General features: G+C 50.3%; 1 protein-coding gene across 9 annotated transcripts in view; it reads left to right on the top strand.

The window, feature by feature from the left end:
• Positions 1-14,739, top strand: part of IFT140 (intraflagellar transport 140) — a 91,051-nt gene that overhangs the window by 33,621 nt on the left and 42,691 nt on the right. For 7 of the 9 annotated variants that reach the window (XM_087449355.1, XM_087449354.1, XM_087449353.1 and 4 more), the window contains 6 exons: positions 1,358-1,475; positions 4,317-4,445; positions 5,540-5,670; positions 7,523-7,691; positions 9,286-9,417; positions 12,611-12,810. In XM_087449355.1, the coding sequence (XP_087305481.1) occupies positions 1,358-1,475; positions 4,317-4,445; positions 5,540-5,670; positions 7,523-7,691; positions 9,286-9,417; positions 12,611-12,810 (879 nt within the window). The remainder of the gene's footprint in view (positions 1-1,357; positions 1,476-4,316; positions 4,446-5,539; positions 5,671-7,522; positions 7,692-9,285; positions 9,418-12,610; positions 12,811-14,739) is intronic. The other 2 variants (XM_087449356.1, XM_004438199.3) reach the window with 2 other exon arrangements.

Below are 14,739 nucleotides of genomic sequence, written 5' to 3'. Positions count from 1 at the left end.
CAGCATGAAGTGAGCCTTAATGTATGCAAATTTAGAAATCTTTTAAGTTAGGGAATCTCAGCATGGAATGCAGAAGGTGACAGAACAGTCAAGCTAATCACCGTGGGTAAGACAACCTCACTGGAGGGGTGGGAACAAAGGGGCCACCCTGTCACTGTGGGAATGGGCATGACTATGAGACTATGGGCAAACTGCACACAGCTCTGCGCTCTGGTTGATGGAGTTAATTCCACAGGGAACCGGGGACAGTTCCCACACAGCCACACAGGACTTGAGAAGTGCACAATTAAGTAAGTGGGTAGAGTGGGGTGGGAGGTCGCAGGTAAGGGGAGGAGGCTGGAATGGTCCGCGTGGTGATGGATCAGAGTTGGAGACATGAGTCAGAAGTCATGTTCAGCTTCATATCGATATAGATGGATCCACATAACGATGTTGATAGATCTGCGTACGTACCCCAGGGAGCACGCACACATTCCTCACTCTGTCGGCTGAGAGCCTCGAGGCGATGATACCCCAAGAGCAACAGGCACACCCACTGCCCAGACCTGGGCTCCTGGAGGCATTCTCCAGGACAGGAGCCCAGTTCTTTGGAGAATGGCTGATGCCAGGACCATGGCAGGACGTGTACAGGATGAGCCCAGAGTCTGAAAAACTGTCCTGGCCCAGAGAAGCCCAGGGAGATGAGATAATTAAATGTCATATGGGGCCTGGCTGGAGCCTGGGACAGAAAGAGGACATTAGGGGAAAACCGAGGAAATGTGAATAAAGTAAAAAAAATTGCTGAGCCACCACTGCACCTGCAGTACTGTTTATAATGGCAACAAACTAGAAACAACAGGGGACTAGTTACATACATTTAGTTTATCCGCACATGGTAAACTGCAACTGTAACGAAGGGTGAGGAGCCAGCCCCGGTCCGCATCACTGAAATCTGCCTTGAGGGGAAATGCAGGGTGCAGGGCAGTGTGTTTAGTGAGCTACCCTCTGTGTGGGAAGAGGAACGGGAATGCGAATCCATGTTCATATTTGCTCATAAAAACATGAGAACTTTAAAAACTCACCCACACAAATTTCAAATCATTATGTCATTATGTCATACACCTGAAACTAATATATAATATTGTATGTCAGTTATACCCCAACAAAGAAAAAAATTTAAAATTTAAAAGTGAAAATGTACCCTCTATTCTGAGCTTGGCGCATGACCCCCAGGGAAGGAGCAGCTGGGCCGAGCGGAACTCAGAGTCCCAGGAACAAAGGTTTCAGGTCCTTACCCTGCCGCCTGCTGGGCACACTGGTGGTGACTATTCAGAGATGGGGCTTGAGTTTGCACTGAGACCCTGTGTTCCTCCCACAGAGAGGCGAAAGTGCACTGCAGCTGTAAGAGCCTGGCCGAGCTGGTGCCTGGTGCGGGAGGCATGGCGTCGCTCCGGTGTAATGCCAGCGGGAGCAAGATCAGCATCCTCCTCAGCAAGGTGGGCCTGCATCCACCACTCCTCCATCTCCTCCTCGCGGCTCCCTCTGCGCTCACAGCATCACTCTGCCTTTCTGGCTGGGCCACCTTCATGCGCCTTTCGGCTCCACTCCCGTCTGGGTCTTCGTGTCCCAGTCTCTCTGGTCAGCCTCCTTCATCATCCTCCCCCCTCCTGCCTTCTGCTGTCCTCTCCTCCTGTGCTATCCTCGCTCTCCCCACTGAACAGCTCTGGTGTCTCCCGCCTTTCTTCATTTCTTGTTTCATCAGAAGCAGTGGTTTCTTCTTCCCAGAGCACCTCACCTCTCCTCTTTTCTGTATCTTCATCGCCCAACTAAATTTTCTTGGCACGAGGCGGGTGACAAGGGCTGTTGAATGTACCTTTGAGCCTCTTGCCTGGAGAAATGGAGAGACAGAGTTGCGTTGGTGTGAAGGAGCCAGTGACAGCCACGTGACCGGGGTCTGAAGGGAAGGTGATGGCGGGCATGTCATTTCTTTGCTTTCTCATTCATTTGTTTGTGCTCATTCATTCATTCATTGACGAGTTGATCATTGATTGCCCTCCGTGTACCAGGCGCTTTGCTGGCACTGTAGATTCAAGGTGATGGGTCAGACAGAGGACTTGACCTCTGCCCTGTGGATGAACAGACATCAGTCAGAGAGTGAGGCAAACGAGTGCATTTTTACAACACTGGGGAGAGCTGAGAGGAGAGGTGTGCAGTGCTGGAGAGTGAGTTACAGAGCAGAGTCGTGGCCGGGGAGGCCGAGGAGGCTTCCGGAGGAAGTGATGGTAATGGTTGAGGTGAGGTGTGAACTCACCAGGTGAGGGTGCAGTGGGGGAGCAGCCCTACCGAAGTGCCCAGAGTGCAGGCCCGTTGGCAGGGGTATGGCTGCTCTCGGGGTCTGCCTTCACTGGCAGAAGGGGGTGGTTGGTGGGCTGTGACACAGGGCCGGCCTTGACGCAGGGACAGAGACAGGAGCCTGACGTCGTAGCACCTTTCTGAGATCGTTTCTAAACGTTGGTGGGTTAAGGGGGGCAGGGGTGCCAGTCCCCTTGGTGCCCATCACAGCCATCTCCAGGGCTTGGGGATTGACCGGCCGTGGGGCAAAGAAGGGCAGGGGCTGGTTCTAACCCTCGAATCTGGGGAGGGGGGAAGGAAACTGGGTGAGAAGCCTTTGTAGGGAAGGTGGGAAGGCCTGTTTCAATATGATGAGTTTGAGGTGTCTGCGAGGCAGTGAGTGGGCAGTTAAAGACACAAACCTGGGTCTCAGAAGGGAGATCTGCCCAGAGATGGGGTCCTTGGCCTCGAGATGGTGTCCTTGGGAGGAGAAGAGCCACCGCTGCCAGCCTGAGGACAAAGGTGGGATCTGGGAAGGCCAAGGGTGCAGTGCAGCCAGGGAGGTGGGAGGCAGCTGAGGCGGTGGGGGGATGGTCAAGCACCGTGTGCCAGGTGGTCCCAGGTCACTCACTCGTTCAGCAGCTGGGGCAGTGTCAGGATACACATGCACAGGAACAGAGACGGGGCTCGCAGGTGGTGGGGAGAACATCCCGGGACGTGGCGCTGGGCCTCGTGGCACAGGAGGGCTTCTGATCCAGAGAGGGCCATTTCTGTGGTGCTGGCGGTGAATGCAGGTGAGGAGTGGGGACAGTGCAGTGACCACTGGCTCTGGAGGCCTGATTCTCAAGAGCAGAGCGAGGTTGAGGGAGGTTAACCCTGATGGGAAGAGGCAGAGGAAAAGGAAGAGGGTGGGGGCAGCACAGGCTGATGGGGGGGTAGAGCAGGGGTTGGCTCCTGCCTCTCCTGCCTTGGGAATCCTGGCCCCTGGTAAAAGAAAAAATCAACAAAAGAAAAAGCTCAACTAACATAAGGGAGCTTGCCATGAAAAACAGCCCCTGCTCTCTAGCCCCATCGCACTCCCAGGGGGTGGGGGGTGGGCTTTGGATAGGAGCCGGGGGGTGGGGGCAGGCCCGTGGACCCCGCACGGCCCTCATGCTCCTCGACAGGGTCTGGGGTGCCGAGGCTGAGTGGAGTCAGGGAAGGGACCCTGCCCGTCTCATGTGCTGCAGCTGTTTCTCCCGGGTCGTTTTTCATTTTGCCTATGGAATTGTGATGACTAGAAGCTTATGTTTCTATATAGCCAAACCTATTGACAGTTTTAATTTGTGATATTTCCCACTGCTCTTAAGCTTACAGTTTTCTTCTTTTATCTAAAATTTTGGGAGACTTTCATTTTCTTGTCTTTCTTTTTTAAAGCACTCACATCCCATTAACCATTCCAACGTCTGCTAGAATAAAGCTTCTCACAATCTTAACCTAAGTTCTTGGCATTCGTTGCCTCTAGCAACCAAGCAGTTCCATTTTCTCAGTTTCTTTTGTGTGTGCTTGCACAACGGACCTTTCCCGTGCCAGGATCAAAAAGAAGGAAATGAGAGATGATGAGCTCTGAGGACATCGGTAGCAATAGTAGGGGTGGCATCTGGCACCTAATACTTCCTGGTTTGGTAGCGAGGAGACTGAGACAGGTTCCTTGTCCAGGGCCATAGCTGGCTGTGTTGTGGCTGAGATCCATGCTCATGGCCCTGACTTCACAGCAGAGTGGCCGGGACGCCCATGGGTGAGAAAAATGAAAGAGAATGGCTGCGGGGGTGGGGGATGAGCACATGCAGTAGCTTCGGGAGAAGACTCCCAGAAGGAGAGCAGCCTCGGTCCTTGAAAAGCATTAAATATTGTCTTCAAAATGGATGCAGAACAGTTTCTCAGATGCCTAAAGTACCCCCAGAGCTGCTTAATCAGAATCTCAGAGGTAGAAACCAAGATGCTCTTTTTTCCTTTCAATTCAGCAGGTGTTTATTTTGCAATTTCAGTACAAAGGGCAGTGTTTAGGTGCAGTTTTAGGAGACAGACACACAAAGGACCCACATGCTGGCCCTGGGCGCTCCCCCAGCTCCTCGGCCATGGCCCTGGGCAGTCAGGTAAGCGTGTCTTCCTCCACCCCTGAAACATTTCCTGCAGTTATGAGACCAAGGTGTCCCGTGGGTGTGCTAACGTATCTTTTTCTTAAAATTGTTTGTTTTTTTAAATTGAGGTGAAATTCACATAACGTAAAGTTAATCATTTTAAAGTGAGCAATTCAATGGCACTTGGCATTTGGGACATTCACAGTGTTGTTAACCAGCACCTCTAACTAGTTCCGGAACGTTTTCATCACCCAAAAAGGAGGCCCTATCATCAGACACTCCCCATCCTCCCCTCCCCAAGCCCGCGACAACCACTCATCTGCTTTCTTTCTCTGTGGATTTGCCGGGTTCTGGACATTTCATAGAAATAGGCTGATACAACATATGACCTTTTGTGTCTGGCTTCTTTTACTCAGCTTAGTGTTTTCAAGGTTCATCCGCATTGTAACGTGTCAATGCTTCATTTCTTTTTGTGGCTAATATCCCACTGTATGGACAGACCACATCTTGATTATCCATTCATCCATTGATGGACATTCCAGTTGTTTCTGCTTTGGCTATGGTGAACGGTGCTGCTCTGGATGTGTGTAGAACCCCTATCTTCAAAAGCTCCTGGAAGCTCCACTCTGCAGCCGGGGCTGAGAAGCAGGGTGCAGAAGCTGCTGAGCCTTCCAATGCTCCCCAGTCCCGTCCTTTTTTACCGTGGACAGTTTACCTCACATGCCGTGCCTGAGGTGTGAAGGCCCAGCTGTCCTCCATCTTTATGGAGTTTACTTTGTTTTTACTCATCTGTGTAAGAATTGGTTTATCAGAATCTAGACTTTTCTTGTTCCCATGATTAATCCACCTTAGCTAAGACAACATCGCACTCAAGTCTGCATTGAGAACAGCTAGACAGCTATAGTCGACCTTCACAATTTTTTAGGATCTGTTTTTAATTCTCTGAAATTATGAAGTAGTAATTCAATAACCAGTTCAGTAGGATGAGAGTAAGTTGAAGGTCAGATTATGAATGCTGGAAGTACACTGGCCTGTGGGTTGTTGACACCAGGACGTGCTTTTCTCAAACATATGGTTACTGTGAGCTTTCCGGTTTTCTCTTCCCCTAGGCTGACAACAGCCCTGATTCCAAAATCTGCTTCTATGATGTGGAAATGGACACGGTGACCATCTTTGACTTCAAGACAGGACAGATGGATCGGAGAGAGACGTTGTCCTTTAACGGGCAGGAGACTAAGAAGTAAGATTGGGTTCAGGAAGACTTTGTTGAAAACGATGCTCAGTTACTTGTCAACTTCTAGGCAGGTTGTTGCTAGGTTATACTTCAGACTTCAAAAGACCTCAGCAATTACTAGTAGTGAAACCAAAAAGGGAAACCAAAACACCCTTGGGCAGTTGGGACAGATATGAGTCTTTAATCTCTGTTTTAGAGGTTCTAAGGTTCTGGAATTATTGGGTAGAAACTTGAGCTTCTGGAAAGGCTGCAGTGTGTACAAAAATGGCCCGAATCACAGGGTAGAGAGGAGCGTGGTGAACCGCAGACCCGCCAGTGTCTCTGATGGCAGGGAGTGTCTGTCTTGGTAGAGAATGTATTTCTAGAAAAAATAATTGTCTTTCCTCAGGGAGTTCATGTAACATATATTTGTAGTTCCTTTTACCACCAAGGAATATTCGTAGGACTCAAGTGCTTGTACTGTTGCATCTACAGTTCACATTTGATTCTGCATCAAGTGACGCGCAAGGCGAAGGGAACTGCTCAGGAGGACGCGGGGGTTGACTCTGCACCCTTGTCTCTGGCACAGCAGTGTGTCCACCTCTCGGGTCAGGTGTATCAGCAGCAAAAGCAAACGTAGAGCAGAAAAACCCTGGACTGACAGTGCCCGAGGGAGACTTCCCCCACCCAGCCTCGCCCTGCACGCTCCCACCTCTCTCTGCCTCAGAATCCCTTCCCAGAACCTGGTGGCTATAACTCACACCTGCTGGTGACCCCACCTGAACACGTTCGTCTTCACTTATCACCTTGTTTAGCTCCACTTCTCTGTCTTCAGAACGTCCCTTGAGTTTCTTGCTGTCACCTCAGAAATGGACCCTTGCTCAGCCTCCCTCCCAGAGACCTGTTCTCGTCTGCGCACCGCTCTTCTTGGTCACCTGGTCTAAAACCTCGGAGCTGTCCTTTCCTTTCATCCCCACTCTCTGTGCCTCTAATCTCCAGTCTTTCTCATTTTGAAACGTGTCTCAGAGTCACGCTTTTCCCTCGGGCAGCTGGAGAGCCTGAGTCATGTCCTTGTGTCCACCGGCACCCTCACAGGCCAGTCTTGCACTGCCCCGGGGCTCCGTGAGTACCCAATAAGTGCTTCCGTCTACACCTCCAAGCTTGTTGCCTGCCCTGCCTTCTGCTCAGTCCTGGAACAGGACGTGTTGGGCACGGTGACATCTGTGAGGCTGCTGGTTTCCTGTAGGGTCGGGTCCCTGTGCTCCTGCACAGGCACGTGGAGACCGTCCCTGGCTTGTCACGCTCCTCCAGGTGGCAGTCAAATGAGGCTCACTGTCTTCCATCAGGCGCTGATCCATTCTTTGCCACTCGACCCGTTTTGTCTCCCTACAGTACTGCATCGCGTTCTGGGCCTGTGAAACAGAGTTTTAGAGGTGGGAGGGACCAGGGGTAAATGCCACACAGCACACAGGGTCACGGCTGGAACTGGAACCCTGGCCCCAACTGCTGGGCCACAGCCTCGAAACCGCCCAGCAGGGGCCGCCATGCGGCCACGAGGTCCGCCTGCTGGTCCTGGGAAAGGCCACGAGGACCTTCCACAGGACCTCCAGAGGCAAAACATCATATTCTGTCTCTCTCTCCAACTAGACTCGACTAGGACTCTTTCAACCAATTTTAAATCTAAAAATTTAAAGAATACAGTTAGACAGGCTGCATCGCAATATGGTGCAAGAAGATGGTCCAAGCTGGGCAGCCGGAGAAACGGAGACATGGCCACATGGCCGGCTGATACTGATTTGAGACCCTGCTTGTCCGTGTTTCTGGAGGTTGAGAACAGGAACACTCTTCTCAGTGTTCAGGACGAGTCTTTCTCTTTCAGGAGCCACGCCTTTGCAGATGAGAGACTGACAAACCTCATTCCCATGAGCCATTTCTGGGATCAGAGCGAGCCTAGGCTGTTCGTGTGTGAAGCCGTGCGGGAGGTGCCAGGAGCCCAGCTGCCGCTCACAGACAAGAAGCCCCATGCTGAGGACAGCGCAGGCCCCATGGTACCACGGTGGCTGTGACATGTTTGTGCTTAGACACGTGGGGACTCTAGACGCGTGGGCTTGGGCTCTTGGTTTATGGGAAAGCTGTGGGGAAATTCATTCACGGGGAGCAGAGTGCCCTCCTGTAAGGTGCACGCCATCTGTCTCTCCCCTCTGGGTTTGCACCAGGGTCCGTCCCCACCCTTTCTGTCGGTCTGACTCGCACTGTCGTACTGCGGTCTGATCTCAGCTATTAGGTGTTGTTTCTCTTGAGGGCAGAGCCCTTTATTGAAACAGGTAATATGAACTAACCCCTTGATGTGAGCACCTCCTGTGATTGAGTTGCCAAGGCAGCATGCCAACACATTCGTTCCCTTGAACAAGGTCAATTCCCACTGAAGCACCCTCCTTGTATCTGTCACTGCCCTGCACCGTCACCACCACACTCCCCAGCTCTGCAGGGCCTCCCTCCCCACACTGATGACTCTCAGGGCCCTGTTGCCCCGCTGAAGGGGGCAGGAGTCTGACACTTCCCAGGTCTTGTGTCTTACGGGACATCCACCGTTCCCTGGGAAAGCCCAGCAGTCTGCTGTGCCTCTCTGACCTGCCTCCTTCCAAGAGGGGCTTGTACGTAGGCCCTTCAGTGAGTTGGCAAAGGATAGCCAGCCCTATAACTTCAGGGACTTGTCTCCCTGCCAAAGGAATTTCCCTTCCAGGATGGTACGAGTCTGGGTACCCTGAGATTATCAGCAGTGTCCACACCCTGAGATTTTCAGAAGCCAGTCCAATCCTTGGTTCTGAAACACTGAGTGGTAAAATGTATTGATGTGGCATTTCTGTCATTGGAATGGGAGAAATGAAGACATAGCCAGAGGAATTTTCTTCAAGATAGAGGCCTGGTGACGAGTCTAGGCAAGCAGTGAGGACGCGCAAATTGATAAGGAGTGAAGAATGAGGGAGTGTATGCATGAAGGGCGCTTCCTGGCAGTTTGATCAGATAGCCCTTTTGGTTTTTGGTGAAGATGATAGAAAGGGTAAGAATTCACACACAAGGAGAGGCCCTGGCACCCTTACCTTCTGTTTCTTTCCTGTTCAAAGGGGCTGTGGACGGGGCTGCTGCTCTGAATCATGCGCAGCAGGATCCCCGAGAGAGCCTAGCCTCCTCGTGTGTCTTCCCTATCCCGGGAAGGCAGAGGAGGGAATCTTTTTGTCATCATTGCCCTTGTTGATTTTTAAATCAGATGAAAAAAGCGGAAGGGGATAACTTTTAAACTGAGCTCTTTTGAGTTTCATTCACCAACTCTGGTGGAATGATGAGTCTTTGCTACAAGAAAATCAGTCAGTGAGAAGGGTCTAGTGGTTCTCAGACCTGATGAGGCGCATGCTTCCAGAAGATGCATCAGTTTTTCCAAAGTGCAGCAGATCGCGGTGGAGACCGGTGTGGTTGCCGCGTGTCCTGAGGAGGGAAGTGGGTTATCTGTGTAAGGGTGTGCTCGTCCCTCTGTTTCCTCTGTGTTTTATGTGAATATGCCAGCAGTGAAAACAGGAATTAGACACAAAATAGAAAAGTATATTGACAAATTAAAAACAGAATGATATTTCTCTTCTCTCCCAGGCAGACGTGTTGATTCTGTCCTTCTTCATTTCTGAAGAGCACGGCTTCTTGCTTCAGGAGAGCTTCCCCCGGCCTCCTGCCTTCCAGACTCTTCTGGGAATCGAAGTGCCCCATTACTACTTCACGAGAAAGGTGTGAGCGCCGGGCAGGGTTGGGGGGGTGATCTCAGGTCCTCCCTGCTTCCCCTGGGCTGGGGTCTCACGGGGCACCCAGCAGTGAGTGTGTGCCCTCGGGCTGCCACGGCTCACCTCTTGTTAAACAAGGCAAACCGTCTGCTCTAATTTGTCCCTAAAACTCTAGCAAATGTGAGGTGTCCCAACTTAGAAGAATTACCAGATGTGGCTTTGCTCTCAGGACAGACAGAGTTGTCCTGATGAGGGGTGTCCTCCCAGATTTCCCCTGAAGGTACCACACCCTTCAGCTTTCCTGTGGCCTTTTTTATTCTAGCTGCTTTTTTACAAATTATGTATTCCTGTATCTGCTGTAGGAAATTTAGAAACTACAAATAAAGAAATAAACACCAAAGATGATCTCCAGAGTCCCAGCCCCAGAGATGGCCCCAGGGAAAAGGCTGGCATGTGGCCTTCCAGAAAGTTTCTCTCCTTACCGACGCGTGTGCATGTTACCTACACGTGCGGTTTTAACATGTGATAGGACAGGGTCGTTTTTGGCACACATGTGCACACCCCAGCTGGGTTATTTCGGACGACTTATTTGCCCTCCCTGAACTTGGTCTCCTCGTCTCCGCGGGCATTGGTCTGTGTTCCCAGGCTGCTCCGTGATTTGTGAACGTCACCTGGCAAGCTGTGTGTGGGTCTCTGGCTCTGAGGCTCTGCTGGAGCTTCACATGTGGTGGTGTATGTGTTACAAACAACAATCTGGGCACAGTTGGGTCACGTTTTCCCAAGTTCACCACATAAAAACAATGTGGTATGGCCATTGGAGGTTCACGCAATGAACACTTGGTGCCCTGAACCTTTACTTGTGTTAAAATCGAATCACCTTTGTGAAGATTGGAAATGGGTTCATATGATTTCCAAATTCTGGAGTCCCTGAGCTCTGTTGATAAAGATAGAGTAATTCCCTTATTTTAAATGGATTAGTACCAGCAGATTGACATTTTCCTGAATTTCATTCTTATTTAGTGCTCCTTATGCATTTTCATTTCCCTTCGATTTGAGAACTCAAAAAAGTTGTGAGAGCATTTAAATTCTTTCTGATGAGTGTCCCCCATTATTTGTACGTTATGGACTTTGGTTTCTCGCACACATTTGTGCATCTTTTCTTTCTCTCTTCCTCGTCTCCCTCTGTGCCCACTCTCATAGCTGTCCCGGACGGGAGGCATGTGTAATGACGTAGTAAGTACAGCTCCCTGCTTACCGTCTGTCACCTTCACTTTGCAGTTTTCCCAGGATCTTTTTCTTTATTTTGAGCTACAGTTATCTATGCACTGATCCTCCCACGTAGCTTGCAGATCCTCTTTAACCAGGTTTGTCAGGAGCCTGAGACAGTGTCAGCTTCCTTTACTGGAGCAGCATGCCCACGTTGCTCAGTAGAGCTCTCGTCCTGGCTCCACGTATGGCATGAACAGTCTGTCACCCAATGTCTATAGTACAGGAAATAATTCCTTTACCTGTGTTTGCAGTATAGGAAGTCTTATTAATTTGACTTCTAGCCGTAAAACATTGTTTCTTTAAAAGCTGCCCTTCTTCAGTTTACTGACCTGTATTCAAGTCCCTTGGCCCAGCATCGCAGAGGTTCCCTGTCTGCATACTAGAGGGTGTGGTTGAGAGTCAGACTGCCCTGGGTCCCCAGCTCCCGAGTGTGACCAGGGCAAGTGGCTCAGTCCCTCTCTCACAGAGCTGTGTTGAGGATCCAAAATGAGAGCAGAGGCAAGTGTGTGGGGTAGGCGGCATGGTGAAGCATGACCCACAGGTGCTGTTGTTTCTGTGAGACTTCCCAAGTATGCTCACAGTGTGTGGAGTTCTGATTAGAACTCAGGATCAGATCCATAGCAAGGCTGATGGAAGTCAGGCCACTTGCCTTGTGCTTTGTTGAGTAAGACACAGCAGGCAGCAACTCCCCCGGTCATTTTTGTGTGTGCACATTTTCTGAAGGTTTCCCACTCAACGCAAAATCAGTCCAAACTGTCCAATACTCAGCCTCCTGCCTGGTGTGACCCAGCCTGCACATGGCCCCCAACCCTAAATTTAAGCTGCCCTGGACTGTGGGCTGCTGCGGGTCCTTTGTTTATGCTCTGCTCTGTGCCTAGAAGGGTCTCACCATCCACACCTGGGTCTGACAAATCCTAGCAGTGTTTCAAGGCCCAGGTCAAGTGCCCATTGAAGATGGGAACTGCCGGTGAACTTCAGAAGGAGCAGTGAGATGGAGGAGCTGCTGGAGACTGAGCCAGGAGGCAGAGGGTGGAAGCCAGCCTTGAAGAAGTCACAGAGGAGCAACAGATACAAGACCAGTGACTTGCTGGGGGAGCTGGGTCCAAGGAGGATGGATCACGATCCCCCTTTACACAGGGGAACATATGTGCATCAGAGAAATGGAACCTGCAGAAAGAAGCAGACGACGAAGAGGACAGAGGGTGGTGTGTGTGGTCTCCAGCCCAGAGGAGAGCGGTGGGGCGTGTGGGCAGAGAGCAGCTCACAGCAGGGAGGAAGGAAGCTGACATTTGAGGGGATGAGGGCGTTGTCCCCTCAGGAGGTTGTATCTCAAGGTGCCGAGTATAAAAAGGCCTCAGGAGGCTGACTGGCGCACTGTGAAATCGTGCTCGTGCTGGGACCGTAGGACGCTCTTCCTCTGCACGCATCTGTTTGGAGATCCCTGCGCTAGCTGACAGCTCTCCTAAGAAACACTGGGGTGGGGCACACCACTAATCTAGGTTTTCGTTTTGGAAAATTCTACCTGAATATGCTGGCGTTACTTAATTTTAACTTGCACATATGTATGCTTGTCTGACTTGACAGTAAAAAAACTCTACAAAACAAACCTGGGAGGTGGTAACTTTCATAGCCACTTTTAACTGTTGAAATGTTGACGTTAGTGCATTAGAGGCTAAAAGACTGGTTCCTACATGTGGACCACCTTGTTCATCTGCTGTCTGAAACCAGAGCCACAGCTCTGATGACTTGGAATGATGACCAAGTCTCGTTGCATTTGGCAGGGACTACTGAATTTGGCAGGGCCTGTTGCTGCATATCCATGTCTGTCTGCCGAGGGACCCCCATCGCTGACCTGTATCTCAAGGAAGAGGCTTAGTGTGGGCATTAGCTTTACGTGAATTGATGAATAAGTGGTGCCTTTTGTCCCTCAGCCAGGAGAAGAAGACAGAGAGGACTGGGTGGATTCAGGGTACTGTGGCATCCCCCAGATGGTTGGCCGGAGACCCCTGCGAGATTTCGTTGGGCTGGAGGACTGCGACAAGCCCACTCAGGAGGCGATGCTCAATTTCAGCTTCTTTGTCACCGTTGGAGACATGGACGAAGCTTTCAAATCGATCAAGCTCATCAAAAGGTGAGGATTCCATTCCCTGAGGCGTCGAAGGAATGTGCATGCCTCTTAGATTCTTGACTTTCTTTGTGTCTCTCTTCCCCTTCTAAATGGGAGTCTATGAATCGTTAACTTTGCTGTGGGTACATTATGGTACGTTTCACGGTCTTTTCACTCAATGAAATGCTGCTACGCTTGTAGATGCCAGGATGCACCTGGCATGGTGTGCGCAGAGGTGCGTTTTGGCGCAACACAGCTGGGCGTGGGGATCAGGTGAGCCCAGGTCTCAGCCTCTGCAGTGCTGGAGCCTCTTGGGCTATTATTTAGTTGCTTTGATTTATTTTAAAGTGTTCTGGAGACTTCCTAGTCAAAAGTTCTGCAGTTGCTAAATATTTGTAATACCTGTCCTTCTGGGAATAATTGCTACCAAACAGAAAAGGTTTGGATAGTAAACACTCAAAACAGTATAGTGAAAACCCAAAATTGCTCTAAAAGAAGATTTCAATCAAGGGCTGTCTGCAAGCAGCTTCTTCTCTGTTCCTGAGAGAATTCAGCAGTTCTTCCCAAGAGCATTTGACAGATTTTAGTCTCCAAAGAGTAGAAAAATTGTTGAAGAATGAGACTAGGTTGGGAAGAGCAACATGGAAATTAAGTTGCCTGGAACAAGCCCCTCATTTGCAGTGATGGTGTCTGTAACACATCAAGATAGCACATGACCCCTAGTCCGTTGTGTTGTTTCTAAACAGCACAGCCAAACCTTGTTCCAGTTGGAAGGGCCTTTTCTTCACTGGCCACATGAGCAGGAGGACTCTTAGTTTAGGATGTGAAGCAGAGCACTGGATGGCATAGCCAGGCTTTCTCTGACCACGTCTCCTTTCATATAAACACAATCACAGACCGTAGTTGACTACATGGCCAAGTTTAAAACTTTAGTGTACATGTATAGTCATATACATAATTTTATTAAAACTGTACATCTTAAATATCTCATTATTCTTTTAGAAAACAATTATTTTTAGCATATGATTGGAGGGGGAAATCCAGTGTAGGAAAGAAGCTCAGAGGGAGGAAGGTCAGACCTAAATGTTCGTGAGTGTGCTGGCTGTGGGATAGGAGTCTGGTTATTTCTACCTGTGTGCTCAGTTTATTGGAGATGGTCAGGCTGCAGATGCTTCTGAATCATTCTCAATTGCTTGATGTTTTTTAAAGCACCAACCTCAAGCCACCATTTGTTCTGACTAAAGACAAATTCCTGGGATGATATGAGCTTCAAATTCCAGGCTGGTCACCTCACGTTCTCTGGAAGGTTTAAAGCAACAAAGCTAAATGTTCCTTAGAAGAGTCAGCCTGGTGCCGGTGGGCAGCCAGTTGGCCTGGGGTCTGACCTTGGCTCTGCCCACCCGCTCTCAGTGTCAGTTTCCTGGGCTGGAGGATGGCAACAGTGACTCCCGCCTCCGGGTGGTGTGGGTCAAGCAGTGCAGTGCACAGGGAGTGTCCGGGCTGGATGCTGTTAGAGGACTGTCCTTATGGATGTGGTCAAGTGGTCCCCAGTCTCAGGTCCGTGGGGGCGTGGGCCAGTCTGCAGCCCTGGGGTGCAGCTCTCAGGTGTTTTCTGTTCAGCCTGGGAGTTATGGCTTACCCACCTCTTACAGGTTCAGACCTGGGCTGTGTGGAGTCATTGCAGTATCCTGAAGGCCTTCTGTGGCCCACCAAGCATTTGCCGAAGATAGGTTGAAGATTTTTCTAGGGGAAAAAGTGAACCAAGCTCTCTGAATTTTTTTTAAACAAATAGACTTTCTCCCTCTTACTCCGCCAACTGTGGTTCTGCTGTCACACAGCCACAGTGTCCAGAGTCTGCAGGAACATGGAGTCGGAGGCTCAGCTGAGTGGAAACATGAATAAGGTCGTGAGTGACCCCAGCTGCACTCCCACTGGGTCTTCAAAATGTTTCAA

This window comes from Ceratotherium simum, chromosome 26 (genome assembly GCF_057802395.1).
Source record: "Ceratotherium simum simum isolate JZ-2026a chromosome 26, ASM5780239v1, whole genome shotgun sequence".
Classification (NCBI taxonomy): domain Eukaryota; kingdom Metazoa; phylum Chordata; class Mammalia; order Perissodactyla; family Rhinocerotidae; genus Ceratotherium; species Ceratotherium simum.
Note: the sequence above shows the minus strand (reverse complement) of the source record. Positions and strands in the feature narration are given on the sequence as shown.